General features: G+C 36.8%; 8 protein-coding genes across 22 annotated transcripts; 4 read left to right on the top strand and 4 right to left on the bottom strand.

Annotated features, from left to right (window-relative positions):
* Positions 1-6: 6 nt before the first annotated feature.
* Positions 7-465, bottom strand: LOC111485313 (MAPK kinase substrate protein At1g80180-like). Its single transcript, XM_023132143.1, has one exon. It carries the CDS (start codon positions 369-371, stop codon positions 18-20), a length of 354 nt encoding a protein of 117 aa, XP_022987911.1. The 5' UTR covers positions 372-465; the 3' UTR covers positions 7-17.
* A 901-nt stretch (positions 466-1,366) lies between these two features.
* On the bottom strand, positions 1,367-4,504 carry LOC111485142 (zinc finger CCCH domain-containing protein 34-like). 3 transcript variants are annotated; one of them, XM_023131885.1, is made up of 3 exons: positions 4,099-4,504; positions 3,844-4,063; positions 1,367-2,981 (listed from the first exon to the last, which is right to left on the bottom strand). In XM_023131885.1, the coding sequence occupies exons 1-3, from the start codon at positions 4,344-4,346 to the stop codon at positions 1,512-1,514; spliced, it is 1,938 nt and encodes a 645-aa protein (XP_022987653.1). In that variant the 5' UTR covers positions 4,347-4,504; the 3' UTR covers positions 1,367-1,511. The 3 variants fall into 3 exon arrangements, with proteins under 3 accessions (XP_022987653.1, XP_022987654.1, XP_022987655.1); XM_023131886.1 differs by having other exon boundaries at positions 3,844-3,954; positions 4,275-4,491; XM_023131887.1 differs by lacking the exon at positions 4,099-4,504 and having other exon boundaries at positions 1,367-2,877; positions 3,844-3,952.
* Positions 4,505-4,644: 140 nt separating this feature from the next.
* On the top strand, positions 4,645-11,126 carry LOC111485232. 7 transcript variants are annotated; one of them, XR_002718632.1, is made up of 6 exons: positions 4,801-5,618; positions 6,017-6,163; positions 6,992-7,090; positions 7,179-7,272; positions 8,680-8,926; positions 9,630-11,126. XR_002718632.1 is itself a non-coding variant. In XM_023132024.1 (3 exons), the coding sequence occupies exons 2-3, from the start codon at positions 5,127-5,129 to the stop codon at positions 6,305-6,307; spliced, it is 783 nt and encodes a 260-aa protein (XP_022987792.1). In that variant the 5' UTR covers positions 4,645-4,779; positions 5,073-5,126; the 3' UTR covers positions 6,308-6,559. The 7 variants fall into 7 exon arrangements, 4 of the variants coding, with proteins under 4 accessions (XP_022987792.1, XP_022987791.1, XP_022987790.1 ...); XR_002718633.1 differs by having other exon boundaries at positions 6,992-7,094; positions 8,680-8,893; XR_002718631.1 differs by having other exon boundaries at positions 6,992-7,094.
* LOC111485301 (zinc finger Ran-binding domain-containing protein 2-like) lies at positions 8,036-9,602 on the bottom strand. Of its 2 annotated transcripts, none has more exons than XM_023132130.1 (4): positions 9,367-9,602; positions 8,676-9,016; positions 8,358-8,428; positions 8,036-8,235 (listed from the first exon to the last, which is right to left on the bottom strand). In XM_023132130.1, exons 2-4 carry the CDS (start codon positions 9,011-9,013, stop codon positions 8,222-8,224), a joined length of 423 nt encoding a protein of 140 aa, XP_022987898.1. In that variant the 5' UTR covers positions 9,014-9,016; positions 9,367-9,602; the 3' UTR covers positions 8,036-8,221. The 2 variants fall into 2 exon arrangements, with proteins under 2 accessions (XP_022987898.1, XP_022987897.1); XM_023132129.1 differs by having other exon boundaries at positions 8,676-9,019; positions 9,367-9,595.
* A 2,141-nt stretch (positions 11,127-13,267) lies between the features above and the next one.
* LOC111485125 (pentatricopeptide repeat-containing protein At1g08070, chloroplastic) lies at positions 13,268-15,572 on the top strand. The gene has a single exon (XM_023131857.1). The coding sequence runs from the start codon at positions 13,296-13,298 to the stop codon at positions 15,489-15,491; it is 2,196 nt and encodes a 731-aa protein (XP_022987625.1). The 5' UTR covers positions 13,268-13,295; the 3' UTR covers positions 15,492-15,572.
* A 1,624-nt stretch (positions 15,573-17,196) lies between these two features.
* On the top strand, positions 17,197-20,225 carry LOC111485221. Of its 3 annotated transcripts, XM_023132004.1 has the most exons (3): positions 17,197-17,349; positions 18,560-19,658; positions 20,006-20,225. In XM_023132004.1, the coding sequence occupies exon 2, from the start codon at positions 18,608-18,610 to the stop codon at positions 19,649-19,651; it is 1,044 nt and encodes a 347-aa protein (XP_022987772.1). In that variant the 5' UTR covers positions 17,197-17,349; positions 18,560-18,607; the 3' UTR covers positions 19,652-19,658; positions 20,006-20,225. The 3 variants fall into 3 exon arrangements, with proteins under 3 accessions (XP_022987772.1, XP_022987773.1, XP_022987771.1); XM_023132005.1 differs by lacking the exon at positions 20,006-20,225 and having other exon boundaries at positions 18,570-19,980; XM_023132003.1 differs by lacking the exon at positions 20,006-20,225 and having other exon boundaries at positions 18,560-19,980.
* Positions 20,226-21,218: 993 nt separating this feature from the next.
* Positions 21,219-23,588, top strand: LOC111485277 (deSI-like protein At4g17486). Of its 3 annotated transcripts, XM_023132093.1 has the most exons (5): positions 21,219-21,237; positions 21,496-21,683; positions 22,018-22,305; positions 23,020-23,100; positions 23,244-23,588. In XM_023132093.1, exons 2-5 carry the CDS (start codon positions 21,530-21,532, stop codon positions 23,381-23,383), a joined length of 663 nt encoding a protein of 220 aa, XP_022987861.1. In that variant the 5' UTR covers positions 21,219-21,237; positions 21,496-21,529; the 3' UTR covers positions 23,384-23,588. The 3 variants fall into 3 exon arrangements, with proteins under 3 accessions (XP_022987861.1, XP_022987860.1, XP_022987863.1); XM_023132092.1 differs by lacking the exon at positions 21,219-21,237 and having other exon boundaries at positions 21,246-21,683; XM_023132095.1 differs by lacking the exon at positions 21,219-21,237 and having other exon boundaries at positions 21,246-21,683; positions 23,179-23,337.
* A 106-nt stretch (positions 23,589-23,694) lies between these two features.
* LOC111485265 (acyl-protein thioesterase 2-like) lies at positions 23,695-27,739 on the bottom strand. Of its 2 annotated transcripts, none has more exons than XM_023132077.1 (10): positions 27,573-27,739; positions 27,068-27,145; positions 26,683-26,797; positions 25,180-25,216; positions 24,952-25,021; positions 24,669-24,773; positions 24,433-24,583; positions 24,271-24,353; positions 24,044-24,137; positions 23,695-23,966 (listed from the first exon to the last, which is right to left on the bottom strand). In XM_023132077.1, exons 2-10 carry the CDS (start codon positions 27,096-27,098, stop codon positions 23,891-23,893), a joined length of 762 nt encoding a protein of 253 aa, XP_022987845.1. In that variant the 5' UTR covers positions 27,099-27,145; positions 27,573-27,739; the 3' UTR covers positions 23,695-23,890. The 2 variants fall into 2 exon arrangements, with proteins under 2 accessions (XP_022987845.1, XP_022987844.1); XM_023132076.1 differs by having other exon boundaries at positions 27,068-27,142; positions 27,573-27,737.
* Positions 27,740-27,767: the final 28 nt, after the last annotated feature.

The raw sequence follows: 27,767 nt of genomic DNA, 5'->3' as shown, positions 1-27,767 counted from the left end.
AAATAAAATTACTCCGATCAACGCTTGGATTTGTGTTGGCGAGAACCGCCGATGGGTCGGCCAAACACGCCGCAGAAGCCGCAGCCAGTGAACTTCGGTGAAGATGGATTGGCGGCGCTCGGCGAGCGTGACGGGGATATAGCCTCTATTCTATGGGAGGCGGAAGATCGTGACCGTTCAAAGGTGGAGGCGGATCCAACGTTGCGAGAAGGCCTCAATTCTCCGGAAAGGAAAAGAGCGTCACGTTGAGGTTGTTCTTCATGACGGCGCATTGTCGGTGTCAATTCGCCACTGAAGAATCTGTCTTCCCAGACCAAGCCTGAGGAGCCCTGTCGCCGGAATGACACGGCGGACCTCTGTAACCCCGCCATGTTTATTGTGTAATCGGAGATCCAAGAAGAAGAAATAATAGAAAAAGATTCGATCTTTTTTTCTTTTATTTTATTTTTTTTTTTTGGTTTTGGATTGTTGGGCTTTGTTTTGTTTTATAAAACCAACAAAATTTCAGTTGGGGAAAATTGGTTAAAAATATAAATTTTATTTATTTATTCTTTTTTTTTTTTTTAAATATTGGAATTGGATAAAAAAAGAAAAAAAAGAAAAAAACTCAGTTGACCAAGTCAGTGACCATCAATTTCTCTCCATAAATAGATTTTCTTATTTTTATTCCCTTTTTCATTATTTTTTTTATTGAATTGGTTAAGTTTATTTGGTTTCAATTTTTTTTTTTTAACAAAATAAATCATGAAATCATGAAATGTGAAGTTTTTTTATACGATTTTTTTAATTATTATTAGTTTATATACTTTAATATTCAATTTATTTTACATTTTACTATTGTAGTTTGAAATATTTAAATTTTATTTCCTAATTTCATTAAATTTTAATAAAATGTGTTCTTTTTATGTAATTTATATTTGTTTCCAAAATTTTATATAAAAAAGGTTGATAGAGATTAATTATTTTTAGAAAAATTAGTTGAAAACATATTAACTAAATTTAATTGAAATAACTAAAATAAAAGATTAACAAAATTGGATATATTTAGTCAAACCTAAAAATAGAATTAATTGGATTAGACAACAAAAATCCATAATTAGTGAAATTAATTTGACCAAAAGAATGCCCCAAATTATATCAATAATTGATTATTTCATGATTTAGCTTCTAATCCGTTTTAATTTTTTTAAATTACGTTTTTTTAAATAATTTTTAATTATGCATTAAAAAATACAAATAATTTTTTTTTATAATTTAAAAAATGTTTTTTTTTTAGAAAATACGAAACAATAGTAACGAAAGAAATATAAATTAAAAAAAATAATTATATTATTTGACTATTTACAACCTAAACACTAATATCATCTTCTTGTAAACTGATTTTTCTGGTAAACTGAATATGGAAGTTTAAGGATCAGACGCATACACTCAAATACTGAATGAAGACCGTTAAAAGAATGGCAAAGCCGCCATAGACACTCAAGTTGAGCTTCTGTTTCAGCTAACACTAACTAAAGCAATATATGATGTCTATTCATTTCCTTCACCAGCTCCTCCTCCTCCACCTTCCTTTTGTCTTTCAGGATATCACTCAAAGCTTTTGGCCCTCTAAAGTCAGCTGAGGATGATGCAGCTCCAATCGAACGACGTTTTTCGATCGAGAATCCTCCATTTTCTTCTACTTTTCGTTTCTCTTCCTTGATCTGCGAAAGGGTTTTCGGTCCTTTGAATGGAACAGACTTCAGATTGAATCCACGATCCCTTACGACAGGTTCCCTCAAGATGGATTTTCTTGACATGTCTAACAATGTTTGCTGTGGTCTGGTCGGAGCGTATTCGTCGTAGTGCCCGCAGGGTCTGTGTTGTCTCGAGTGTCTAAATGATCCATATTGACTAAAACCATTTGAAAAGGTTATGTTTTCTGGAGGTGATCCTCTAGAAATCTTCCCGACCTGTAATGCCAGTCTTCTTCCAAGGGGTGGTTGATACAAACCAGGCTTCCGAGGTTTCACAAAGTTTCCACTCATTCGACATGACAATCCATTTCTTCTCCTTGATAAACTAACAATCGAACGATTACCAGAAACGCTGTCTCTCTGCAGATAGCTTCGAAGATCGGCATGATTCCATTCCTCCGAATCTAGATTCACGAGCGTGAGCCTTTTCTTTTGAGAAAACATGGACTTGATGAGTTTCCGTCTCGGACAGCTGATGATGTTTCTGTCATTGAAAAGAACAGGTTCGGTCTCTAAGTGGTTGTATGAGTGCATCTCATGTTCATAAAGAAGTTCTAAATCAGAATGCATTGACTCATAGGCAATATGGTCTTCAAAGTTTTCCCTGCACAATCCAGTATCCAGTTCTCTTTGTTCCAGATTCGTTGACAGGACGTACTCTGGATCATCGTGGCTAGCCAAATTCCCCGACCCATCACCTACGACGACGTCAAAGCCAGGGGATAGGTTGCCTTCCTCAGTACTGTCCGTCATCGGCTCCTCATATCTCTGATCTGCAACAGCATGTACATGAGATGTACTGTCATTAGATCCCACAGCTGGAGACGAGGAGAGAAGCTCATCAACAGCCACTTTTTCACACTCAAGCAACAAGATCTTTGCAGAGGCACTTTGATGTGATACATTTTCAGAAGGTTGACCGAGACTCGAGCATTGAAATGTAACATCAATTTTCGGACAAGCTACTTTTTTCGATGGATGAAGAAATGCATCTGCGTCGGTAGAGTCTAGTCCTTTTTTGTTCCCGGAAGCCGTTTTATCTTCAGAGGACGACGCGTTGCCGCTAGGAAATACTGTCTTTGTAGATCTTGTAGCAAGAGAAATATCATTGGCATGCAAAAAAGAGCATGTATCACCTTTACTGCAGCAGCCATTGAAATAAAAATAACAGGGAATGATTGTCTTGTTCACAGGTACAGAACATAGAGAAGATTCTAACACTGTTCCAGCAGGACTATCCATTGGCTAAGGAGAAAAAGGAAAACAAAATTTTTAAACACAATGGTATTACATAATGAGAGCATGATAAAGTTCCTAGAAGACCAATTGATACTCACAAGGTAAGGGGAAAAGTTCATATCAAAACTATCAACAGGTTCCTATTATTACTTGTGTTCACCACCTAGAACAAGGTCAACAAAACATTATAATATTTGCATTTGTAACAATCTACTGGAACGGCCAAAGCTCACCTCACCGCTAGCACATATTGTTCTCTTTGGGCTTTCACTTTCGGGCTTCCCCTCAAGGTTTTTAAAACATGCTAGGGAGAGGTTTCCACACCCTTATAAAGAATGTTTCGTTCTCCTTCTCTTCCCCAACCGATGTGAGATCTCACAATCTACCCCCTTCGAGGTAGATACTTAGCTCTTCGATCCATCCATAAAGATGACAACCACTGCTGTTTATTGCATGACAAAGTAACCAAAAACAGTATCACTTCCTCAATTTATGTCTTAAATTAGCACAATAAATTCTCTAGAACATTGCTTACTTTCCAAACAACTTACATTCCAAAATGAAATTTACAAAACAAAAAACTATGTTCTTAGTTGCATCCTGACATGCACAAATTTGTGATTACAGATACCAAAGTTATGGGGATTGAGCTTTCAAGCAAAAGCAGGACACGGCATATGCAAACTTGAGAACCAGGAAAAGAATTTCAACAAAATGACAGTAAATTCAACCTAAGTCTTGGAGGATTCAAAGAAAGTGTTCAGACCAAACAAGTTTCATTGCTAAACATGTATAAACAAGGTAGATGAATCAGCCACCGACTGCAACCAAGCTCCGGTGAATATGAACAAACAGATAATCAGCTTACCGGATGCCGAAAACCACATGCTGCATTCAAGCAGTTTCCCGCCAGCCAGTAGTAACAATCTCTAGGGTTCACCCTAGCAATCTCGCTGTGCCGATACTCACAATCAAAACCCTGAAAAAAAATAGTTGCCATATTCATTACATAAACATAAACACGAAAAGCTGATTCCACATTAAAACCGAGAAATCTAATGATCGACAGCGTAAATTCAAACACATAAACAAGTAAAATTAGAGAACTCAAACAGGAAAAAAATCACGCCGATGCATTTCGAGGGAATGCAACAAAAAATCCTTCAAATGCAGAGCAAGATCCTCACAGTAGTGATAAGATAACGGAAGCATGAGCCAAATTCCCCGGTGTTCACATCGAGAAGGAATTGTAACGTGAAAAGAGGTACGATTATTATTTATTAAGCATGAAAAGCTGACCTTCTTGCAGGTAAGAGGTGAAGCCAAGAAATAGACGCAATCAGTGTTACGTTTACGCAAATCTTCCCCCATTGGTATTCTTCTCAGAAGGAATTGGAAGAAGAAGAAGAAGAAGAGAGGGCGTAAGAGAAGTGGAAGAGCAGCAACAAAATCATCGTCATAGACGGCCTTCCATGGAATTCAATTTTCAATTTTTTTTTTTTCATTTTACATGGCGGAGATCATTTTAAATTAAATAACCAAATACCAATTTTCCGATTCGCATTTTTTGTACACATTAATTTAACAAAGATGAATAAAAAGTATTTAAAATTTTAATTTTTAAGAACAAAAAATAAAAAATTGAGTATGGTGTGAGAAGGGGATTGGAGGGCTTTGAAAGCAGAGTGATTCTATCCGGTGCTCTGTCCCACCCCGATCCCTCCATTTTTGTCGTTCTTCTCTTCAACGGCTGACAGCGTTTCACTGCTGAGAAGAAGCTTAGATATGACAGATTTTCAATAATGTAAGCTTCTTTTCATGTCTTACCTAGTTTTGCTCGACACCATTTGCCCTTACTAAACTATCTATCTAACAAGCTGTAGTCTGCAATAATTGTTGCTTTTCGTCTCTGTTGATTCAACGCCTTGAATGTCGAGATGAATCACACTGAAGTTCTTGCTCTTTGCATAAATGATGCTTGATGGTGGTATGGCTATGTCATTTTATGCATTGAATTGCCCAGCAGGTGTTCGACGAAATGCCAATGAGAGCGTTTTTCGGTTTAGAAGGAGATTAAACCAGTATTTATCTGTACAGATCTTCTCTGTTATTCAAACTGATGAGAATGACAACTTAGCAGCATCCAAGAAGATGTCGAGTTCGGGAAAATCTCTGTTGAAAACTCGAACTCTTAAGCCCCTTCTTGTCCAGCCAAATACTGTGGGTGTCATAGGGGGAGTGTCGGTTTTTTCCACTCTACTTTTCATGGAAAAGCTCGTTTGGTGGAGTAGGAAGGATGGAGAAGAGAGCATACCTTTTGTTGTCTGCAGCGATCCAGTATTAGACAAGGGAATTCCTCATAGTGATGCCATGATCATCGAGAATTTGAAGCAGAAAACGGCGTTTCTCGAGCAGTCGGGAGCTCGATGTCTAATCACACCTTGCCATCTTTCACATAGGTGGCTTGGTGACACATCTGAGAGCTCCAAATTACCTTTCCTTCACGTCGGAGATTGTGTAGCTAGTGAGCTTAATGAGGCTAAGCTTAAGCAACTTGAAGCAGGTAGCAATGTCCGGATTGGCTTGCTTGCAACTGATACAGCAACACTAACTGGTTTTTACCACGAGAGGCTACAAAAGCAGGTTTTGTAAATGCATTCACACCTCATGGTTGATACTCTAGTTTTTACTGCGAGAAGCTTGACTTATTCTCTAAAGTCCTCGAACAAAGTACATCCTTTGTTCGACACTTGAGTTGCTTTTGTCTGAACTTTCGAAGATTCTACTGACATGGCAAGTTAAGGACATCGTTCTAACACTATGTTAGGAATCATGACTCTCCACAATAGTATGATATTGTCTACTTTGAGTATAATCTCTCATAGCTTTGCTTTAGGCTTCTCCAAAAAACCTCGTACCAAGGGAGATAGTTTTCTTACTTTTATAAATCCATGATCATTCCCTAACAATCCTCAACATTTTTCTACACTAATTACTGAACGATCTCAAACTTTTCTTCTGAAGTCCTCGTGTTCTTACAGGGCTTTGATGTCGTCGTGCCGGACAAGGCAACCATGGAGCATATAGTAATTCCTGCAGTGGAAGCTTTCCATAAAAGGGATCATGAAGGAGCAAGAAATCTGTTGAGAATTGCCGTTCATGTGCTATTGACAAGGGCTGTGAATATGGTAATCCTTGCTTCTGATGAACTCCTTAATCTTCTTCCTCCAGATGACCCCATTCTGAAAAAATGCATTGACCCCATGGATGCGTTGGCCAGAGCAGCCATTAAATGGTCAAGATCTGCGGGACATCTCCATGAGAAAGCTTAGTGTTGCCTCTCTCGCTCACAAGCAAGCTCTATAATTTATGTAGGTTAGAAATCACGACTCTTCACAATGATATGATATAGTCCCTCTGAGCCTAAGCTCTTATGGTTTTGTTTTGGTTTCCCCAAAAACTTCGCAACAATAGAGATAGCACTCCTGGATTGTAAACCCATGATAATTCCCTAAATTAGGGGAGGCATGAAGGATGAAATATAAACAGGAACCAAGAAAGACCACAACATCGGAAGCCAGTCCACTGTCTAAATTATCATATTTATTTTATTTTTGTTTCTTAATTTTTGTATATAATTAGATTTGTAAAAAAAATAAATAAATAAATAATTGAAATTTATTTTCAGACCTCATACATAATAAAATATTTGCCTATTTTTTCAAATAATTTAGAAAAATATGGTGACAAGGACTTGAATGAAATATTTAGAGAAAGAAATTAAATTTATTTATAATGTTTGGATTTATTTATTTATTTATTTATTTATTTTCAGTTTAAACTTGGTCGAAATAATATTTAGTGAATTGACCAAAATGTAAAGAATAAATTTAAAAAAATCTTAAAAATAAGGACTAGGTTGAAAAAGTATTTATTTAATTGAATAAAAATGTTGGGTTTTATGAATATCTAAAAGTTATTATTATTATTATTTTGTAAAAAAAAAATAACAGTAGACAGAAAATGGACTCTGCTGAGCGGAGTGGAAAGGCCATGTATCTCGATGCATTTGAAGACTGGAACTCTAGACCTTGGAACTTTGTTCATCACGAATCGTCGGTTGAGTTTAATTTCGATTGATTTGGTAATTTTTTTTTAGTATCTGCTCTGACTCTGAATTCCATCCGTTCTTGTATTTTACAGATGATTAAGTTTGTTTACGAGGCGATGGAGGCGACTCTCGCTTTTCCACTGAGATTGAAGGTGTTGGGACGAAAATCGAAAGCGGGAAAGTAATGTAAGAGACGATTCAAATTCATAAAAACTACCGCCATTCAAACTTCGTACATTTAGAGCTTGTTCTTGATATGATTTTCGATTTCGTTAAAGTTTTGCAACGAACCTTTTTTCTTTTTTGAAATGTGTAGAGATGGTCTTGGTAGCTATGTGTATTTTGGATCTGTTCTTGTACAAGTTCAGGTGAGGAGTTTTCTATGATAAGTTAATTGGAATCTCCAAAGTAAAATAGGCTAATTAGATAATGAAGGCGAATTATGCTATATAATTCACCTGCAAAGGTTCTCTAGAGATTCGAGTTTTTTCTAGGGGACACCAAATCTTCTTTACAGCCACTGATGAAAGTTGGGTTTGACTCGCAATTTGAGCCTAATAATGTTGTTAGAAGGGCGTTTTCATTAATGTCCGTTGAAGTGGGGCATCTGGTTCTTGTCTATTTTTATACATAAGAATTTATTTCTTTGAGATTTGATGGTTGAAGAACGATAAATTATTGAGCTGAAAGTTGAGTCTATCTTATTAGGAGCTTGCTATTCACACAGATTCTGAATCTTAATCAATACCCCACCCTTTCAACCTTCCCCCTGGTTCAATCTCAAAGCTTCTATATGCTGACATAATAGTTCTCGTTTCAATTTGATTCTGTGTTTAAAGCAACCATTGACATTCCAAACAGTATTTGGATATGTTTGTTCTTGTTTTGCGCATCCATTAGATAGATAGATAGAGAGAGAGAGAGAGAGTAGCAAGCTATATTGCAATGCTAAAGAGGGGAAAATGGGCCTCCACCCATGATATCTATATTGAGGAGCATTCTAAGGGCTTAACATTATTGTTGTTAGTCATTACAAAAAGAAAAAGGAAAACAAAAGGCAGCATTTGGATAGGGATCGGATGCCAAGAAGACGATATAATCGCATAAGGAGAGCCTTCCAAAATTCCTTCCCGCTTTAAACTGCACCACCTAAAAGATAGAGCACCCAAAATTGAATCACACCCAAGTGACACACGGTAAATTAAACACTTTTTGAGGGGCAGTAGATAACAAAAAGGTGCAAATTATGTTTTTCATTGATATACACTCACCGAAACCTCTTGGTGTTTTGCATTTAAAACACTCCATCCTGCTTGCATAATTATGTATTCCGCATCCAATTCTGTACAACACAACATTATATGTTTTTTTCTTTCAGTTCAACATTACATGTTAATTAAACATATTGAATGCTGGTGCGAGTTTAAACAACATCAACCAATTTTATTGTACATTTTCACCGTGATCTTTTGAGTAAGGAATTTGAAATTCTGTTGCTGAAAGTAATGCAGGTGTGAATTATATTTCCATTTGAATGGCTTTACTATTTGGATAAATTTTTATTGTAAAGTTTATTGTTGTGTGTGTACCTAGGGCAAACCCAGTCTCCAGATTTCCATCCAGGTGGGATGCTTGCATCAGATCCATACTGATCGGAACCCATCATGTAGGCGCCATAATCACCGGGATAGACGGACTTAAATGCACCACATCTAAAGCAGTTCGGGCGGCTGGCGTAATTGTGAGCTCCGCAGCTGACGGCGGTGCAGTACCAGTCTCCGGCCAACACCTCCGTCTTGTTGTAACTGTAAGTTGAAGGGTCTGGGCCTCCATACTTGGGGTAACTGCAACGATGACATGCTTCTCTTTTCTTGAAATTTACGTTCTGGCAAACGTTGCATATCCAGTCTCCTGCTGACCAGCTCATTCCCTTCTATATATCAAAATACCATTATCCATAAGTTGAGAGAGAATCAAATAAAAAACTGCACAAAGGGTCTAAAAACTGTCATAATCTTCAAAAATGTTCAAGCTCTATGAATGCAATTGGAGTGCCAAAAAAAAAAAAAAAAAGAGGAAAAACTTAAAGACTTCAAAATTTGAGTACCCAATTTTCCCCAAATGCCTTGTCGATGGCTAGTGTATACACATATATTTCTTTTGTGGGGGGGGGGGAGGGGAGGTTGAATCCCAAGAGCTTTTTTCTCCCCTAATAACAGAAGCCCAATGGAGGAAAAAAAAAAAAGAAAAGGAATTTGACTACTGAAGTAGGAAGCTCACCTTGATGAAGAAAAGATGGATGTAATAAAGAATGGTTCTGTTGGGTAATAGGTGAATTGAATTGGTGGATGAGAATTCAAAATTGTTAGAAGTGAGTTTGTTGAATTTGTTTGCTGGGGGAGCGGGGGGTTTATATAGTTGGCNAAGTTCTCAGTGTTGGGGTCCATTTTATGGTGGTGTTTCTTTTATTCCTTGCCTTTACATGGATGGTTTCCTCCTCATGTGATTCCCGGAAGTTGATTATCTCTTTATTCTTAACACAGAAAAGGTTTGGCCCGAGGGGCAGCCCGGTTGGTAAGAGCTTGGAGTCTCGTAGGCATACTGGCTTAGATATCCCAAATTTGAATCTTCAGGTGAGCTTAATACTAGATTTCTTTTATGTTTCTTTTGTTCGGGGCTTGCGTTGGGCGTAGCTGCCCCCTATTATCTATAATATACATATATATCTTATTGAAAACTTCACATGGTAGATTAATTTCTTTAAGAAATACAAATCTATTCAGAAAGGTACATTTCATTCCTAGAAAAACAGACATCTCGTGCAATCATATGAGTATTTTAAATCATTATTCCAGTTCTTGTGCTTTTGTTTGTAGGGTAATAACTTTTCTCAAAAGTATTCCGCGTTTACTCTAGACTAATGCCTTACTTTGTATCTTGAGATACCCTAGAAGACAAGCCAAAATTTGTCACTGATAAATTGATTCCATTTTTCACTTTTGAAGTATATATAGGTTTGAATATAGTTTTAGCCCTAATGGCTTAATGAAAACCAAGTTTAAATTTTGCTATCTATATTGTTCAACTCCATTACTTGAATACTTTTGGTCTTTTAATATTATTAATTCTAGTTTAAATCATGTTGGATAACTATTTAGTTCTTGAAAACTAGGCTTGTAAACACTATTTCTACGTATTAGTTTCCAAGCTGTCTAATAATAGGTAGATTATGGTTGACAAAAGAGATGCTATATAGAAGATGAATATGGTTAGAACATACGTCCAAAAAATTGGACAACAATTATATACTAGGAATTATAGATAGAGTTTAGATACGTGAGATTTGAACATTTGGCTTCGTGATCGAGATTATGAAAAAAAAAAAGGGTTTGGGAGTTGGGACAGGGGGTTTTAGTAGGAAGTGGTAGCTAGGTGAGATGCCCTTGAGTTGGGTGGACTTTGTTTGCTCCAACTTGGCCAAATAAGCCTTCCCCATGTACTTTCATTATGTGGATCAAACCCTTTCACAAAAGAAGGGGTTAAATAAAACACAAAACAACTGAAACAAAAAGTTCATTGTGTTATTATTGTTATATAATTGCCTCTCTTTCCCCCATTGGAATCTATTCCTGTTAAGTGCACATCCATCAGCCTCCCAAATTCCCTTTCCCTTCAATAATGCAACAAAAAGATGGGCACTTCTTAGATTCATCATCCCATTTCACCTCCTCCTGCTGCCTTTCTTCTGGCCCTCCCATTGCTCAATTTATATGCATGCACATATGCTATTTCTATCTCCACTTTCTTTTTCAGGTGGGGTTCAAGTGATTTGAATGTCTATCGAGGATATATGCCTAAATTAGTCGAGACACTCGAGTAAATGAGAGATATATGAATGAGCCGAGACCATATCTGAATGAGAGTAATCACGAGGATAGATAGCTAAGAAAGGCTTAAAAGAACGAAAGTTACTACCTATATCAACAATGTTCACTTTCCTTTTCGGTGGTGCAATCATAAGAAATCTAAGGTTAAACGTGGTATGTGAGTGAGGACTAAAATAACTTATTTTGATCTCCAGAATAGTTTTCACTTTTAGAAGCGAGAAGTCACGTGATGATATCGCAAAAGATGTAAGAGAATGTCAGGATCATTGAATGTCAATCCAAATTCTAAATACTAGGCATGGATTGTGTAAATATAAAGAAAAGCATAGCTACCAAAATCAAATATATGTTCAATAATTTTCTTTTTTGAAAAAAGATAAGATATTAAATGGTGTCTATTACAACATTTTGTTGCACATTTAGAATATTCTCAACTTTTAGAACTAGTTATTTGTTTGTTTAAAGCAAATTCCATTTCTTAATCTTAAGCTTATTGTAAGCATAAATAATTATACAAATCTTACTCATGTTTACATTTTAAGAACTTAAAAGTTCATATTATAAAAATGTTATGTAAAATTAAAATTATATATAAATAAATAAATTTATACTCTTAAAATATGTCAAATGTTAAACTTTTAATTTCGTCAAATTTAAATAAATATTACAATTAAATTTGAAAAAGTAGAACATACTAAAAAAAATATTCTCATATTTTCAATAAATTAAAAAACATAGGTATATTATAAAAGTATTATAGGATTAAAAAAAAGATATTAACCTAAATTTTTATTGAAATTTATATGCTTAACAAAATTATTCTATTAATCAAATTTAATATTTTCATTCTTTTTTGTTAATATTAGTGGGAAAATAATAATAATTAAAATATTGAATGGATGCAACTCTAATTAGGCAAGTTTAGAATATAAATAAAAACTTTTAATTAAAAAATAGTAAATAAATAAATTGGAATAATTAGGATTGCGGCGAACCGACGCTGGGTAGAGTACATGGGCAGCCTCAGAATTTTCGAAAATTTCAAAAAGGCTATTTATTATTTTATTGTTTTTTTTGGAAGATGTAACTTTATCTATTATTTATTTATTTATTTCTTTATTTTCTACATGTATGTAGGGGAGCTATTAATAAATAACTCAAGAAAGAATTTGATTCTAGACAGTTAAATAATATAACGTGCAAAATAAAATATTTGATAAAATCATTATAAAATACATATAAATTAATTCGGTTTTTTCTTTTTAAATGATATATGAAATTATTTAAATAACGACGAGTGTGTTCAGGAGTCGAGTAGAACGATAAATTTTTTATTTTGTGTTTCATAGACAAATCTAACGGATGCGCATAGGACCGAGTAAGCATAAGTGGGTGGAGAATAATAAATAAAAAAGAGAGGCCAAAAATGTAAAAATAAGACACGATGAATATTCCAATAATGGAACACGAAAACCTTAGACAAATGCAAATACGCTTTCATAATTCCAAAAATTCTTGATTCTCTCCATTTTTTTTTTTTAATTTTTGAAAAAGGAAAATTATTATGTTCTTAAAAAGAAAAAGAGCAAACCCCTTTAATAATACTTGGAGAATCCTCATCCTAACACTTCAAAGCAAAGGTTGAATATGAATATTCCCTTCCNCCATATATCCTATTATTATTATTTTTTTTTTGTTGAAATAAATTCAATTATTATTATTACTTCGTAATTGTACTCGGTCTAATAGGCTTTAGTAAGGAAGAGATCATTGTTATTTGAACGGTGCAATTTGTTTTTTTTTTTTTTGAAATAAATCCAATTATTATTATTACTTCGTAATTGTACTCGGACTAATAGGCTTTAGTAATGAAGAGATCATCGTTATTTGAACGATGCAATTTGGTTTGATTCCTGATTTCAGTCTTTTTTTTTTTTTTTGACTTATTTATCTCGATTTATTTTATTTACAAAAATACATAATTTAGACAAGATATCATCACTAAATTATATAAAAAAAAATCTTGTCATATTAAATTTATATTTTTTTTTATATATAATTAAAATGAAATAAGCTCAGACCAAAATTATTTTAATCTAATTTTTTTCAAAAAAAATAAATAAATATAGCTCAACAAATTTTAAAAAATGGAACAATCTTTAAATATGGAGACCAAATTTAGTTCATTAAAAATTAAAAAAAAAATAAAAAAAAAAAGTGCTTGCTTTTGGCGGGTGAAAGTCCGTACAACTATATTTCAAATAATAACGACCCTTATCTCTAACGCACTCGCCACCACCAAGACCTTCGTAGCGCCCAAAAATGGCGACTTCTGCTCCTTCACTGGTACTTTCACCCACCTCTCCTTCTTCCGACCCGCCTTATAGGCTCCTTCAAGATCACCCATCTCTCAAGCTTATCTCCAAATGCCGAAGCATTCGAACTCTCAGACAAATCCACGCTCAGATCATCAAAACTGGCCTCCACAACACTCAGTTCGCCCTCAGCAAGCTCATCGAGTTTTCTGCTGTTTCGCGCTATGCTGATATCTCTTATGCTGTTTCGCTCTTTAATTCCATTGAAGAGCCCAATTTATTCATTTGGAATTCGATGATTCGAGGGCTTTCGATTAGTCTATCGCCCGTTCTGGCCTTGGTTTTCTTTGCCAGAATGATTCATGCCGGGGTAGAACCGAATTCTTACACTTTTCCTTTTCTTTTGAAGTCTTGCGCTAGGCTCGCCTCTGCCCGTGAAGGGAAACAGATTCATGCGCATGTTTTGAAGCTTGGGTTCGTGTCTGATGTGTTCATTCATACTTCGCTTATCAATATGTATGCGCAGAGCGGTGAAATAAATTATGCCCAATTGGTTTTTGATCAAAGTAATTTCAGGGATGCAATTTCTTTCACTGCACTAATCGCTGGTTATGTGTTGTGGGGTTATATGGATCGCGCTCGGAAACTGTTCGATGAAATGCCTGTTAGAGATGTGGTGTCCTGGAATGCTATGATTGCTGGATATGCACAAACTGGTAGATCCAAAGAGGCGTTGTTGTTGTTTGAAGAAATGAGGAAAGCAAATGTCCCCCCAAATGAGAGTACAATTGTCTCCGTTCTTTCTGCTTGTGCTCAGTCAAATGCTCTGGATTTAGGAAATTCGATGCGCTCTTGGATTGAAGATCGCGGGCTTCGTTCAAATCTTAAGCTTGTAAATGCCCTTATTGACATGTATTCAAAGTGTGGTGCTCTTCAGACTGCTCGTGAGTTGTTTGATGAAATGCCTGAAAGGGATGTGATCTCATGGAATGTTATGATCGGCGGTTACACTCACATGTGCAGCTATAAAGAAGCCTTGGCGCTATTCCGCGAGATGCTAGCCTCAGGTATTGAGCCCACTGACATCACCTTCCTTAACGTTCTTCCGTCTTGTGCTTGTTTAGGTGCCATTGACCTTGGTAAGTGGATACATGCTTATATAAACAAAAACTTCAACTCAGCCAGTACATCTCTGTGGACGAGTCTGATAGATATGTATGCTAAATGCGGTAATATAGAGGCGGCAAGACAGGTCTTTAATGGTATGAATATCAAAAGCTTGGCTTCTTGGAATGCCATGATATGTGGGCTAGCAATGCACGGACAAGCAAATGAAGCTCTTGAGCTTTTCTCAAAACTGACTAGTGATGGAATTGAACCAAATGAGATAACCTTTGTTGGTGTTTTGTCTGCTTGTAAACATGCTGGTTTTGTTGATCTCGGACGCCTATTTTTTAGCTCTATGATTCAAGACTATAAGATATCTCCAAAATCCCAACATTATGGATGCATGATAGATCTTCTTGGGCGAGCTGGGTTGTTTGAGGAAGCAGAGTCCTTAATACAAAACATGGAAATGAAACCAGATGGAGCCATTTGGGGTTCCCTTCTTGGAGCATGTAGAGACCATGGACGAGTCGAGTTAGGAGAAATAGTTGCCGAACGTCTTTTCGAACTCGAGCCAGATAATCCTGGAGCTTATGTGCTTTTATCCAACATATATGCAGGGGCTGGTAAATGGGATGATGTTGCAACAATAAGAACAAAATTGAACGACAAGGGAATGAAGAAAGTTCCTGGTTGTACCACCATCGAAGTCGATAACGTCGTTCACGAGTTCCTGGTCGGGGATAAAGTTCATCCACAAAGTGAAAACATTTACAAGATGCTGGAAGAAGTAGACAGACAATTAAAGGAGTTCGGATTTGTACCAGATACATCTGAGGTACTGTATGACATGGATGAAGAATGGAAAGAAGGAGCTCTAAGCCACCATAGTGAGAAATTAGCGATTGCTTTTGGATTGATAAGTACAAAACCAGGAACACCAATTACAATCATTAAAAATCTTCGTGTCTGTCGTAATTGTCATGCTGCCACAAAGCTAATATCTAAGATATTCAATAGAGAGATTATTGCTAGAGATAGGAACCGTTTTCATCACTTCAAAGATGGTTCTTGCTCATGTAATGACTATTGGTGAATGATTTACATAATCTTGATATTTGTCTGATGCAGATCTGTTTCTATGTTGGAATGAAAGCCAGTGTTTGTTTGTTCTTCAGATGATGGGTTTTGCTTACATTTTCTTTGTAGTGCACTGCATAGCTCTTCACAGATGGAGAGCAGTCTTTTTTGTGGTAGCCACGACTCAGAAGCAAAAACTGTCGTTTTGAAAACTTCATGCTTCAAATGGTTGAGTTTGGCTTGAAGAAATCTTGAAACAGTCTTGTCGACACAATGGCTGCGATATATGCCACTCCGATCTCTGTCAACAGTATAGTACAGAAATGAGATTGATATAGAATAATAATCTACGAAGATTGTGAGAGGCAGGAGATCCTACATCGGTTGAGGAGGAGAACGAAACATTTCTTATAAAGGTATAGAAACTTCTCACAAGTAAAGCTTTAAAAAAAAAATGGTGATACTTTAACCACCCAAACTCACTGCTAGCCGATAGTGTCTTCCTTAAGTTTTCCTTTATGGGCTTTCCCTCAAAGTTTTATATCGGGTCTACTAGGGGGAGGTTTCCATACTCTTGTAAAGAATGCTTCGTTCCCCTCTCTAATCGATGTGGGACCTCACAATCCACCTCCCTTCAGGGCCAAGCGTCCTCGCTGGCACACTATCTCGTGTCTGGTTCTGATACCATGTGTAACAGTTCCACCGCTATCATATATTGTCCTCTTTCAACTTTTCCTTTCGGGATTCCCCTCAAGAGTTTTAAAATGCGTCTGATAAGAAAAGGTTTCAACACCCATATAAAGAATGTTTCGTTCCCCTCTCCAATCGATGTTAGATCTCACAATCCACTCGTTGGCACATCGTCCACTGTCTCACTCTAATATCATTTGTAACAGCCCAAACCCTCTGTTTACAAATATTATCTTCTTTCATCTTTTCCTTTCAAACTTCTCCTCAAGATTTTAAAACGTGTTTGTTAGGGAAGGTTTCCACATCTTTATAAAATATATTTCGTTCCTCTTTCCAACGGACGTAAGATCTCACAAATACGTAACAGATTATAACATACAATATCAACTAGTGATAGTCTTGAACTCGAGTTGTTACACGAGCAAAGTTGGCTCTTGCACATGGATAAATTCCATTAGGAGCGTGAAAGGGCGGCTAAAAAACCTCAATTCTACAAGGAACGAAAAGCCATTTTTAAGGTGTAATACTTCATAGAATATAAAACCATGATTAGACATGACTCAAGCTTGGCTTTTTAAATTTTTAATTCCCAAAATCATTCAAACATAATCTTTTTATTTCATATACTTCTTTAAACAAATAAATGCGATCGATAAAATTCTTAATTAATTTTAGGTTAAACCAACTGTTTGGTCAATGTAATTAGATCTTATTTTATATTAATTAATTCACATGGTTCAACCGTGCTCTCACTATTTATGATCTATTCCTTTCGGTACATCGTGCTAGGTTTTTTTTCTTTTCTATTTCATATTTTTTAAAAAAAATATTAATTTTGTAAAAAAAATTAAAGTTTAAGAACAGATATTATATTATTAATTAGAGTGTCAAAAAACAGAAATATAGGATATCAAATTAATATTTAAAAGAAAAAAAAAATTAAAGTAAAAGTCTTCATAAGCGAACTGGGATGATCCACGTCGGTTCCATGTAAGCAGGCAATTGTTTATATATAGCGCCGGGGAATTTCTCTGTCCTTTCTTTCTCGCTGTTGCTGAAGCTGCCCTAGATCGAGCTTCGATTGTCTGAGCAATTCATCGTCTTCCTTGTTCCCCAATCGATAAGATTATTATCTCTTCACTGACAACTTCTGAGGATTCCATTTCTTTAATTCCTTCTCTTTGGTAATTCTTTGCTCTTACCCTCTCCAAACCCTGCTCTCCTGATTCTTGTTTCTTGGGGCTCTGAGGGGATCTTTTCATAATCGATTCATTTCCCTTTCATTTTTCCCCCGATGATCCTTTTTCCCCTTAGAATTTGTGGGTTTGGGGGGGGGGGGTTGGTGTTGATGGTTTAAGTGGACTTGAGACGAGCCTTAGGACTTATGGTTGTGAAATTGCATATATCTTAAGCTGGTGTTTTGGCTTGTGCTGGAGATTGGATTGTGTCGATGGTTGGTTTGGTGTTATGAAATTTATTTTGTTTTGAGTTTATATCGACTTTTCTTTCTGGAAATGAGAAATGCTCTGTTCGAAATATTACTTGCAACTGTGTGTTCTTGTTGTTGTAATGACTGAGAACAAGGGTGATTGTATTGAAAACTATGAGCATGTAGTTTGCTTTTACGATTGATTTCACGCTTTCAATCGCACTAATCCCATGTTATTTAAGAAAAAATGTTTTATCTCATATGAAAAAGAAGGAATTGGAGTACTAAATCATTTATATCTGCAGTTACTTAGCATTTGGTTTCAGCCATTTCTGAACTGTGGCTGTCATATAAATCTAAATAATACAGAAAGCCGTACATTCATTAACAAAATTTCACATACTACTGCTAATGTTGAAGCTTCGAGCCATGATTTCTTCAGGAAAATTAGCAAGACAATGGATTCATATCTTGAAATCCAATTTTGTATCTTGAAAACGACTTCTATTGATGTAGTCTTCTATGTGGAATTTTGTTGAGTCCGTTTCGTTATTTTCAACCAATTCTATAATTGTTGTTCCATGTTTTCCCCGTGTTTTGAAGAGAATGATTTCTTGAGTTGATAAACAGCATAGCTGCTGCTCCCTTGAGACATGTTCTTGTGGAATCTGCTTTGTCATTGTCTTATTTCTTTTTAATTTTTTTTGTATTGCCATTCTAATCTCCTTGTTATACTTTAAGAAGCAATGAGCTAGTCATTTAATGGCATAATTAGGAGTGTCCTTTTCCTAATGCCTTTGGCCAAATTTTCTGCATTGTGTTTTTAGTCATATGATAACACAACATAGAACATGGGCACAAACGTAGACTACATCTTATTTAGTATTGTGAAAAAGGGTGTAAAATTTTATGTTAAAATTGATCTCTTACAGGTTTTTTTTTTTTTTATGCAATTTCCTGGTTAGGATTGCTCAGCACTTTAGGGCGCTTTTTTCTGTTCTAGAAGATTCATCATGCCGAAGGAGAGAAGAGATCGTTCTGCATCTCATGATAGGTATAGAGCATCTCCATTCAGTTGCAGCTCGAGTCACGCTAGACGATCTTCACCTAAACTACCCTTGGGAAGTGAGGATAATTTGAGAGAGTGGGAAGAAGTCAGATGCCCTGTGTGCATGGAGCATCCTCATAATGCAGTTTTACTCATATGTTCATCCCATGAAAAGGGTTGCCGTCCTTACATGTGTGATACTAGTCGACGCCACTCAAATTGTCTAGATCAATTCTGCAAGTTGTTTTCAGAAACTTCAAGTATAATGCCAGTGCAGGAAGAAGTGGAGCTCCCAACGGTAAACTCTTCGCTCCCAACAGTAAACTCTTCGCCGACATTGGAATCTGAGCCCGTGGTTGATGATACACCAGATGAACAGACTGAGGGGATTCAGCTTCCTGTGCACCCTTCATCTTGTGAAAATCAGATGCAACCAAAGTTGGTATGCCCTTTGTGCCGAGGGAGGATAAAAAAGTGGGTTGTTGACGAGCATGCTCGTCAGTTCATGAATGCAAAACCCAGAAGTTGTTCCTGTGAGACATGTAACTTCAGTGGACCCTATACAGATCTTAGGAAGCACGCAAGGAAGGAGCATCCTCTTGTGCGTCCATCAGAAGTAGACCCTGAACGACAGCATAACTGGCGACGACTCGAGCGGCAGAGGGACTTGGGAGACCTTCTGAGCACACTACAATCATCATTTGGAGAGGATAGGGTTGATGATAGTATTTTACCCATTGATGATGGTGGTTGGCTCACAGTTTTCTTCCTTATTCGAGTTTTTAGACCTGAATCCAGTAGAAGAAGCAGCAGTTGGTCTAATGTATCTAGAGCTAGAGGCCAACCAAGTTTTAGGAGGAGAACAACCAGACTATGGGGTGAGAGTTATGATGGAGAAATAGGCTCATCTTCCAGAGATGAAGATAATGACACTTCAGATGATGGATCAGGCCCGTTGAGGCGCCATGAGCGCGTACAGAGACAGACAACTCCAGATAATGCACCTTGATACTGATGTATGTGGTTTTCTTTTGATTCTCATGCTTTGAGGATGGTTGAGTAAACAGATTTTCTCAATCTGCGTGTGGCAGCAGGTAGTAATTGGTTACTGCTTCTGTTGCCCTTTTGTTCTTTCAAACGGAAAGAAAGATGGAGGCTGTTCCTTGCTGCCTTTATCATGTGTTCCATTGATTCTGGATCAATTCTGGTTCGAATCTTGTAATTTACTGGACCTCGAGTCTTTAAATGTCTTTCTTTGGCAGCCCTCGTACTCTCTACATATGTTGCTGCACTTTCAACTTAGTTTCTCTCTCTCTCTATATATATATATTCCTCTTTTCAATAAAACTACTTTGTTTCTCAGGAAGTGGTATTTTCAATCGAAGGCTCTTGGACCATCCATCTTCTATGCCAACTAAATGGATATCCAGCCTCAAAGAAACAGCCACGAAAAGAGGTTCCATCATTACTGCTAACTACTAGGTCAATATGAGTGAACTTGCATATCAAACATTAGTTCATCTTACAACTCTTAAGCTATATGAATGCAATCAATTAGCTAAATGATAAGCCTCTTATCTTGATATGTGTCTACTTTTACATGGGCCACAATCCCTGTGGATTGTGACATTATGCAGCACTTCGAGATTTTCTCTGGGTCGAATGCATCTTAGACCTAGTGGCAGAGGCTCTTGTTACACAATCCACCCCCTTAGGGGTCCAGCGTCCTTGCTGGCACATCACTTGGTGTCTGGCTTTGGTACCATTTGTAACTAGCAGATATTGTTTGCTTTGGCTCGTTATGTATCTTCTTAAGTCTCACGGTTTCAAAGTGCGTTTGTTAGGGAGAGGTTTCCACACTCTTATAAGGAATGTTTCGTTCTCCTCTCCAACCAACGTGGGATCTCACATAAAATTATACAAAGAACTTTCAAAAATCTAAATGTATACAAGTTGATTCGTAGCTAAGTTTACGATCCCTATAGAAGGTATGCAATAGCGTAATACAGAGCTTGAATTATATTATATGAAATATAAGCTCGACTTCTTAATTTCGAATAGCCCAACGTTTGAAGTTGATTCTATTCACCACGAATCAAATCCAAATAACAATAATTTTGGCAATTAGGGTTTGTCCACTTTCCATTATTTATGAATAGGAAACAGCCTCTCAATTTTAAGGTACATGGTCCTACCCATACAAAATTTCACCAAATTGAAGCTCATGTCCATCGATACCCACAAGTATCTAATCACATTAATATCCACCATTTCATAATTATTTTAAAATCCAAATTATTTAGGATTTTAAAATTCAAAGCTCCTAAATATTATTTTCACTCCTGAATTTATTTGAATTTTTTTATTATTATTTACTTGCATTCAGTGAAAATTATAATTAGAAAAAAGGAGTTAGAAAACAAATATAATTTTTTAAAAAAAATTGGATTTTTTTTTGGTTAAAAAATCATTTTTACCTATTTATTCTAAAAGGTCGCATTCTCAAGCAATAACTCTAAAAAAAATCAACATTTTTTTTACCAGAATCAGATGTCATGTTGAAAAGACAGCATTTTGAGACCAAAAATGGAAATGGTATTTGGGTGGGCAGCAAATCGAACGTTCCGTTTATCCTCTTCTCGATGCCAAATTTATATTATGCATTCTTTCTGTTCATCATTCGTCGAAATTCGTTAGCCTTTTCCTTTTCCCGTCTCGCCGGAGATCGACTTCTTTTCTTTGATGCATGTTTTTTCTCCGATGGGCAGAGAAGAATAAGGCAAAGGAAAACTGAAAGAAAATAGCTTTCTTTTCTAGGTTTTCCAAATTTTGATTCATTTTGGGAACGTTCAGGGATATACATATTCTAGCTAGACATTTTTTGGAGATGGGAGCAGAGAGCACCTCGAAAACGACCCCCGAAAGTGGAGATAGGAACGATAAGAAGAAGACCCAGGTGGTGTTGAACGTTTATGATCTCACCCCTGCCAACAATTATTCCTATTGGTTTGGTTTTGGGGTTTTCCATTCGGGTATTGAAGGTGATTTCCTTATCCTGCTTCTGCCCTTCCCCTGTTTGATATCTTCCTGATTTTGATGCACCCTTTGTGTTTGTTAAAATGTCTCTGAAGAAATGTTATTGAAACTGTTCCTTTTCTTTTGGAATTGTGTTAAGCTTTTGGTTTTGAATGTAACTGAAATGAAATTTTAGCATGGGAATAAGAGAACATGGAACTTAGGAGGCTGAATCTGGATTGACACCTTTTTACATAGAAAATTCAAGATTATGAGCTCAGAATTTTCAATTCAATGCTATCTTCCTGTTGTGAACCCAACGTATGAATTCATTCAAATGTCTTTCATATTGCACAACAGTCCATGGCAAAGAGTATGGGTTTGGAGGTCATGACTTCCCCGCTAGTGGAGTTTTTGAAGTAGAACCAAGGAGCTGTCCAGGCTTTATATACCGATGTTCTGTCACGTTGGGACATGCTGATATGCCTCCCTCTGAATTCAGAAAGTTTCTTCAAACTGTTGCTACTGATTATCACGGAGATACATATCATCTTATTTCCAAGAACTGTAATCATTTTACGGATGATGTCTCGTGCAGATTGACTGGGAAAAGGATACCTGGTTGGGTTAATCGCCTTGCTCGGATGGGTAACACTTTTCTCAATTCACTGAACTTTCATCGTTTACTTCCTTTGCATTCATCTTTTAATTGAATTCCTTTTGTCATTATAGTATGACATATAGCCATCCGTTACGTTGATGCCATTTGATTGTGGAGGAAAACCTCCTTTGCTAAAAAAGCCACTTCTTTATACATTCATATGACATCTTTAATAAAAACTTCTAGTTTCTGCTTTATAGAAGGCGTGAGATCCCACATCGGTTGGAAAGAAGAACGAAACACGCTTTATAAGGGTGTGGAAAACTCTCCCTAGCAGATACGTTTTAAAAACCTTGAGGGAAAACTCGAAAGGAATAGTCCAAAGAGGACAATATTTGCTAGCGGTGGACTTGGGCGGTTGCAGAAGGTGTCTACGACTCTGGTTCAATTGATTTTCCTTACAAATGTTAAAAACGAAAAATATGTGTTGGGAGAAATGCTATGTGCTTTGTTTTGACAATACCTTACATTGCAAGCTGTAACTCCAATGATGATGGTTTGTTACACTCCATTGATGCATTATCAGTCTTTACTGTGATGAAAATATAACAATGAATGATGTTAGTTTACTCTTATAACATTTACTCAAGAACATCTGATGCGCATGGATGTTGTCAGTTTGATGTCGAGCTCGGTCTCTGCATGCATTTGCACGCGTAAAAGTGAATTCTGCTAACTTCTTTTTCTGGTGAAAACTTCAGGTGTTTTGTGCAGCTGTTTACTACCTGAAAGCCTTCAATCTACTACTGTCAAACAATTGCCCGAGCCCCGCGAATACTCAGGTTTGTCGTCTTTCACTTGAATGTCGTTGCCTTCTTGAATTGATTTCAAACATGGGATCTGATCAAATACGTATGTAGTTAAAACTTGAATCCAACGAAGTATGCGGTTAATAGCATTACCATTTGGGGTTTGTTTCCTCCAGAGGAAGAATGTACCTCCGAGCCTCTGTCACTCAACACTCAGCAAGTCCCGGCAGAAATCGACAACGACGAAGAGAAGCGACTGCTGACACCCTCGACCGGAGTTACTGATGTTGCTTTTGTCGAAGAATCTCACAAGTGAGAGCAGGCAGTCAGTCTTTTCTATTGCTAACAAATCTCATCCCATGCAAACTATGATCTTGTCTCCGTTGCAAAAGTAAAAACTGTAAGCCTTCTTTGTATTAGACATTTTGAAATAGAATGTTGTTTTTGTTAAGTAGCTATTGTTACTTTAGACCTTTAATTGAGTCACAAGAACATTAGATATCAATTTGAATGTCGTTTTATAATGACAATCTTGCCTCATTTTGTAACACAATTCTACAATCCTTTCCTCATATGATATTATATCAAAACAACGGCATCAAACAAGAGGTACAGGGAATGATTATGTAAAGAGTAACAATAAAGTGTAAGATTAAATTATCCAAAGTTCATGTCAGGGTATCTCTGCAGTTCGCCAAAAGGCTTTTAAATCTTGGGGTAAAAACCATATCAAATATAGGTCTCCAAAAGGAATAATAATATCACACCAAATTTGTTCCCAATGGTTACAAATTGAGCAAACAAATTGAGAGCCTCCCTCCCTCTATAGCAGCCCCAGCTTTGAAGTTAACCAGGCGCAGACCTCATCCATCTCTTCAGGAACTGTGTAGTGCCCAAGTCTGCAAACAATACGTGAGTTGATATCATATGAAGTCGGGACTTTTCGAAAGCATATTCGAACACTCACGAAACATACCCGTTGTAGGATTTGAATATAACATCTTGGAATCCGACTGAATGTAATGCCTGTGAAGATTTCTCTCCAAATTTATAAAGAACCACATCATCAACTGCAACAAGTTTCACACCAAATCACCATTATCAGAACCCAACATTTTGAAGCCTAGTTTCCATCCTTTGATGTATGGAACAAGCAAACTTTATCCTTTCTTAGCACATGAACAATTATAAATTTATAAATACCTTTTCCATGACAAAGCAAAATAGGCAACGATCCCGCTCCACTATTACTGGCATTCTTCTCTTCCATCTTGCTTTTCAAAGTCCTGGAATCACCACGATAACTCATTAAATTGATGGTAAAAGGATCAAAGGATGTCCAGAGGACAAAATTCAGAAGCCAACTTTGAACATGGAAGCCAGCCACTAAGCCCAACAACTGCACTCAAATTAGTTGGATAAGGATTTCCATTCCCATATTTTCCCACTGCATGGCAGGTCGCAGAGTAAAGCGCAGTGGCCGCTCCCATACTGAACCCTCCTACACCAAGCTTAACTGTCAAAAAGATTACAGCAGAATTATGTCAGCAACCACTGGAAAAGGCAAAAGAAATAGTATTTAAATTGCCAGAGAAACATACTGTCAGATGGCTCTGTTGATAACAAATATGCAACATGTGCGGCCGAAGCGTCCAAACCCTCTAAATCATCCGGGCCATCTTCTGAAAGATCTTTCACATCAAACCCTGGTTTAAGAAGAACGTCTCACTGTAACTTTTATTTTCATGCAAGAGCAGGTATGATATCAGTCTTGATACCCTTGTTATTGTAATATACATAAATAAAAACTCGACTTTCCAGCACGGAGATCCCGGTTTAAGCGATTTTATATCCTTAAAGAAAAAGGAATTCCAGTAAGCTTACATGCAGTGGACGGAAAGCCCCCAAACAAAGCTATCGGTCGAGTCGGGGCAGTTGGACATATCCATTTAATCTGCATCAGTAACTTCAAGTTTATACAATAATACTAAAGAAACGATTTCATCTTAGATCATTAAAGAAAAGATGTAAATGGAAGGGCGACTGGGTAGAATAAAATTGGAATAGCTATATAAATGCTTCTAAATGCTTTGAAAAGTTTCATATTCTTACATTTGGTAAGGGAAGCATCTCCAAAAGCTGCGACCAGCTGTCAAGCAAAATGAAAACATTTCTAAACATGACATTCTACAGAATTTGAACAAAATGGCTAAGAGTAATCTTGAAGTGTGCTAGTTAAAAGTTTCAATTAGAAATCTGTCGGGAGAAGTATCCTTAGCACTCTCATGAATCATACCAAAAAGAAGTTGGGGATAAAATAAATACAGCCTTATATTAAAAGATTCACGAGGTTAATTATTGACAAACGGATCAAGGTCAGTTTACGAAGTCACTTCGACAATAGTGATACTTCCAACTTAAAGAAAACAACTCCATCACACCATTCATCAATTTCGACAAGTGACGAAAAAATATTGGACTGTGTACATGAATAATTGCTGATCACAACTAGTGGGGAACAAAGGAGGATATGGAACTTTAAAGGGTCTTCTCGTAACAAACGTACATTCGTCATATCACACTTACAAAATAAAAAAAGTCAATGGAAATTAAATTTCTTTAGAAGAGGTCTAAGATTTTGTATAGGAGGAAACAATTTTTGTATTACAAACACAAGTCACAAAGTTACAAAAGGGAAGAAGAAGAGGGAGATACAGCATGATCCAAACAACAGCCAAAGAGGTTATAAAAAAGGCCTTCAATTAGTGTTAATGAAACAAGAACAATTTTACCTAAAGAAATCCAACTAGACCCAACAAAAAGAATAAGGTCAAGAAACTCTCCACATGCCTCTTGCGTATCTAAATGAAATTGCATATCTAAATGAAATTATAACAGCCCAAGCCCAACGCTAGCAGATATTGTCCTCTTTGAGCTTTCCTTTCCTAACTTCCCCTCAAGGTTTTAAACGTGTCCACTAGGAAGAGGTTTCCACACCCTTATAAGGAATGCTTCGTTCCCCTCTCCAACTGAAATGGGATCTCACAATCCACCCCCTTAGTAGCCCCCGTCCTCGTTGGCACACCGTTTGGTGTCTAGCTCCGATGCCATTTGTAACAGCTCAAGCCCACCACTAGCAGATATTTTCCTCTTTGGGCTTTCCCTTCTAGACTTCTCCTCAAGGTTTTAAAACGCATCCAGTAGGCAGAGGTTTCCACACCTTTATAAAAAAATGTTTTGTTCTCCTCTCCAACCAATGTGTAATCTCACATAAGTGGAGCTAGCAAATGCAGAAGGGCAGTGGACACATAAATAATCAATGTCTTCCTATTTCTTTACACTCAATGCAGAATGTGGAAACTTAAAACATCCAATATTGCTTCAAAAACAATGGGGAGAAAAGGTCCAATAATATAGTCTCTGAAAAACATATTGCCAGTGGAGACCAAGACAAGAAGTAATGAAACATGAATACATGAAAGTCAAGCAATTGAAATACTAGAAAAATGAAAAACAAAATGACCGGCTTGCAGAAAATACTAGAAAAATGTATTGATGCGAAAAAAAAAAAAAAATTAAGAAAGGAAAAGAACAGAAAGAAAGAAAGAAAAGAACCTTGAGCCATTGTCACCAAGACCATGAAGCCAGACAATGGTAGCTTGGTGTTTTCCCTTGGGCCTCACTACGTAGGTTTTACCAAACTCAATTGCCCTTCTGGCAGCTTTACCACCTGAAAGTGACCATGACAGGCTCAAGCAAGAAGGCTCAAGCTTCCACAGGATAACATATCTTATAGTGAACCCAACATACAGGCCTAGCTACTCCCACAATTAAAAAATACATGATCGCAAACTGGAAGTTTCTTGAATAAAAACGGTAATGTTTAAGGACGCATAGAAAAGGATGAATCCAAAACAAGATATGCGGAGGACAAATCACCTTAAATCAAAGAAAAAACTAATCAGCAGACAGGAGAATGAAGAGGGATAAGTCCACTGACCAGAAGCAACGGAAGAGCCAGCTAAACTCATATTCGCGTGAACCACCACCTGAAGAGATTGACTATGAATAAATCCTGCTGGGGGCAACAAAAAAGAATCACCCAGTGTTGAGATTATTTCGAGAAACTTGCTGAATTAAAAATCATACAAGGACGAAATCTCGTCGAACAAAGCTCGATATAAACAATGCAAGGACGACGGCTTCATTTGAGGATCTATAATTCATTGTAATCCTTTTGACTAATTTCCAGGAGGATTCATTCCCTTTTCAATGAAGAAATCCGTACATTTCAACCTCCAACGAATCCATTCATTTCAAAGCAACCGTATGAGTAGAGTCAAGTGCAGCAAACAAATCTCACAAACAAACCACAACACAAGCCAAGATTCAAAAACGACTTCTCACCATCACCAAACCATCCTATCCCCAACAAAAACATTCAGAAAAGGAAAAGAAAACATAGAAACAATGAATCTGGAGCCAAAAAAAATCAAAAGAGTAACCTGAGTTGGTGTGTTTATGGATAATATCTTCTTCTTCTCGATGTATTGATTGATCTCTCTCGCTCTTTCTTTTTCTTTTTCTCTCTCTCTCTCTCTCTCTGATTGTATCTCCCCGCCCGGTCCGCGCTTGGTGTGTTTAATATGCCATAGCTGTAGCGCTGGGGACTCCCCCAACTTGCTCTTTCTCCCCTCGGC

Source organism: Cucurbita maxima, unplaced genomic scaffold (genome assembly GCF_002738345.1).
Source record: "Cucurbita maxima cultivar Rimu unplaced genomic scaffold, Cmax_1.0 Cma_Scf00010, whole genome shotgun sequence".
Taxonomy (NCBI): domain Eukaryota; kingdom Viridiplantae; phylum Streptophyta; class Magnoliopsida; order Cucurbitales; family Cucurbitaceae; genus Cucurbita; species Cucurbita maxima.
The sequence above is the reverse complement of the archived record's forward strand: the minus strand, read 5'-3'. Positions and strand labels throughout refer to the sequence as shown.

Excerpts from the sequence above, each read along its gene's own strand:
- LOC111485313 (XM_023132143.1), bottom strand. The coding sequence starts at position 371 with ATGGCGGGGTTACAGAGGTCCGCCGTGTCATTCCGGCGACAGGGCTCC.
- LOC111485142 (XM_023131885.1), bottom strand. The coding sequence starts at position 4,346 with ATGGGGGAAGATTTGCGTAAACGTAACACTGATTGCGTCTATTTCTTG. Across the intron at positions 4,064-4,098 it reads CTCGAAATGCATCGGCGTGA|TTATGTGTTTGAATTTACGC; the intron begins TTTTTTTCCTGT and ends AATTTTACTTGT. Across the intron at positions 2,982-3,843 it reads CATGTGGTTTTCGGCATCCG|CCAATGGATAGTCCTGCTGG; the intron begins GTAAGCTGATTA and ends TTTTCTCCTTAG.
- LOC111485232 (XM_023132021.1), top strand. The coding sequence starts at position 4,947 with ATGATGCTTGATGGTGGTATGGCTATGTCATTTTATGCATTGAATTGC. Across the intron at positions 5,619-6,016 it reads ACGAGAGGCTACAAAAGCAG|GGCTTTGATGTCGTCGTGCC; the intron begins GTTTTGTAAATG and ends GTGTTCTTACAG.
- LOC111485301 (XM_023132130.1), bottom strand. The coding sequence starts at position 9,013 with ATGAGCTGGTCAGCAGGAGACTGGATATGCAACGTTTGCCAGAACGTA. Across the intron at positions 8,429-8,675 it reads GGAGACTGGGTTTGCCCTAG|AATTGGATGCGGAATACATA; the intron begins GTACACACACAA and ends TGTGTTGTACAG.
- LOC111485125 (XM_023131857.1), top strand. The coding sequence starts at position 13,296 with ATGGCGACTTCTGCTCCTTCACTGGTACTTTCACCCACCTCTCCTTCT.
- LOC111485221 (XM_023132004.1), top strand. The coding sequence starts at position 18,608 with ATGCCGAAGGAGAGAAGAGATCGTTCTGCATCTCATGATAGGTATAGA.
- LOC111485277 (XM_023132093.1), top strand. The coding sequence starts at position 21,530 with ATGGGAGCAGAGAGCACCTCGAAAACGACCCCCGAAAGTGGAGATAGG. Across the intron at positions 21,684-22,017 it reads TTTCCATTCGGGTATTGAAG|TCCATGGCAAAGAGTATGGG; the intron begins GTGATTTCCTTA and ends ATTGCACAACAG. Across the intron at positions 22,306-23,019 it reads TAATCGCCTTGCTCGGATGG|GTGTTTTGTGCAGCTGTTTA; the intron begins GTAACACTTTTC and ends TGAAAACTTCAG.
- LOC111485265 (XM_023132077.1), bottom strand. The coding sequence starts at position 27,098 with ATGAGTTTAGCTGGCTCTTCCGTTGCTTCTG. Across the intron at positions 25,217-26,682 it reads CTTGGTGACAATGGCTCAAG|CTGGTCGCAGCTTTTGGAGA; the intron begins GTTCTTTTCTTT and ends TTTGCTTGACAG. Across the intron at positions 23,967-24,043 it reads ATATTCAAATCCTACAACGG|ACTTGGGCACTACACAGTTC; the intron begins GTATGTTTCGTG and ends TATTGTTTGCAG.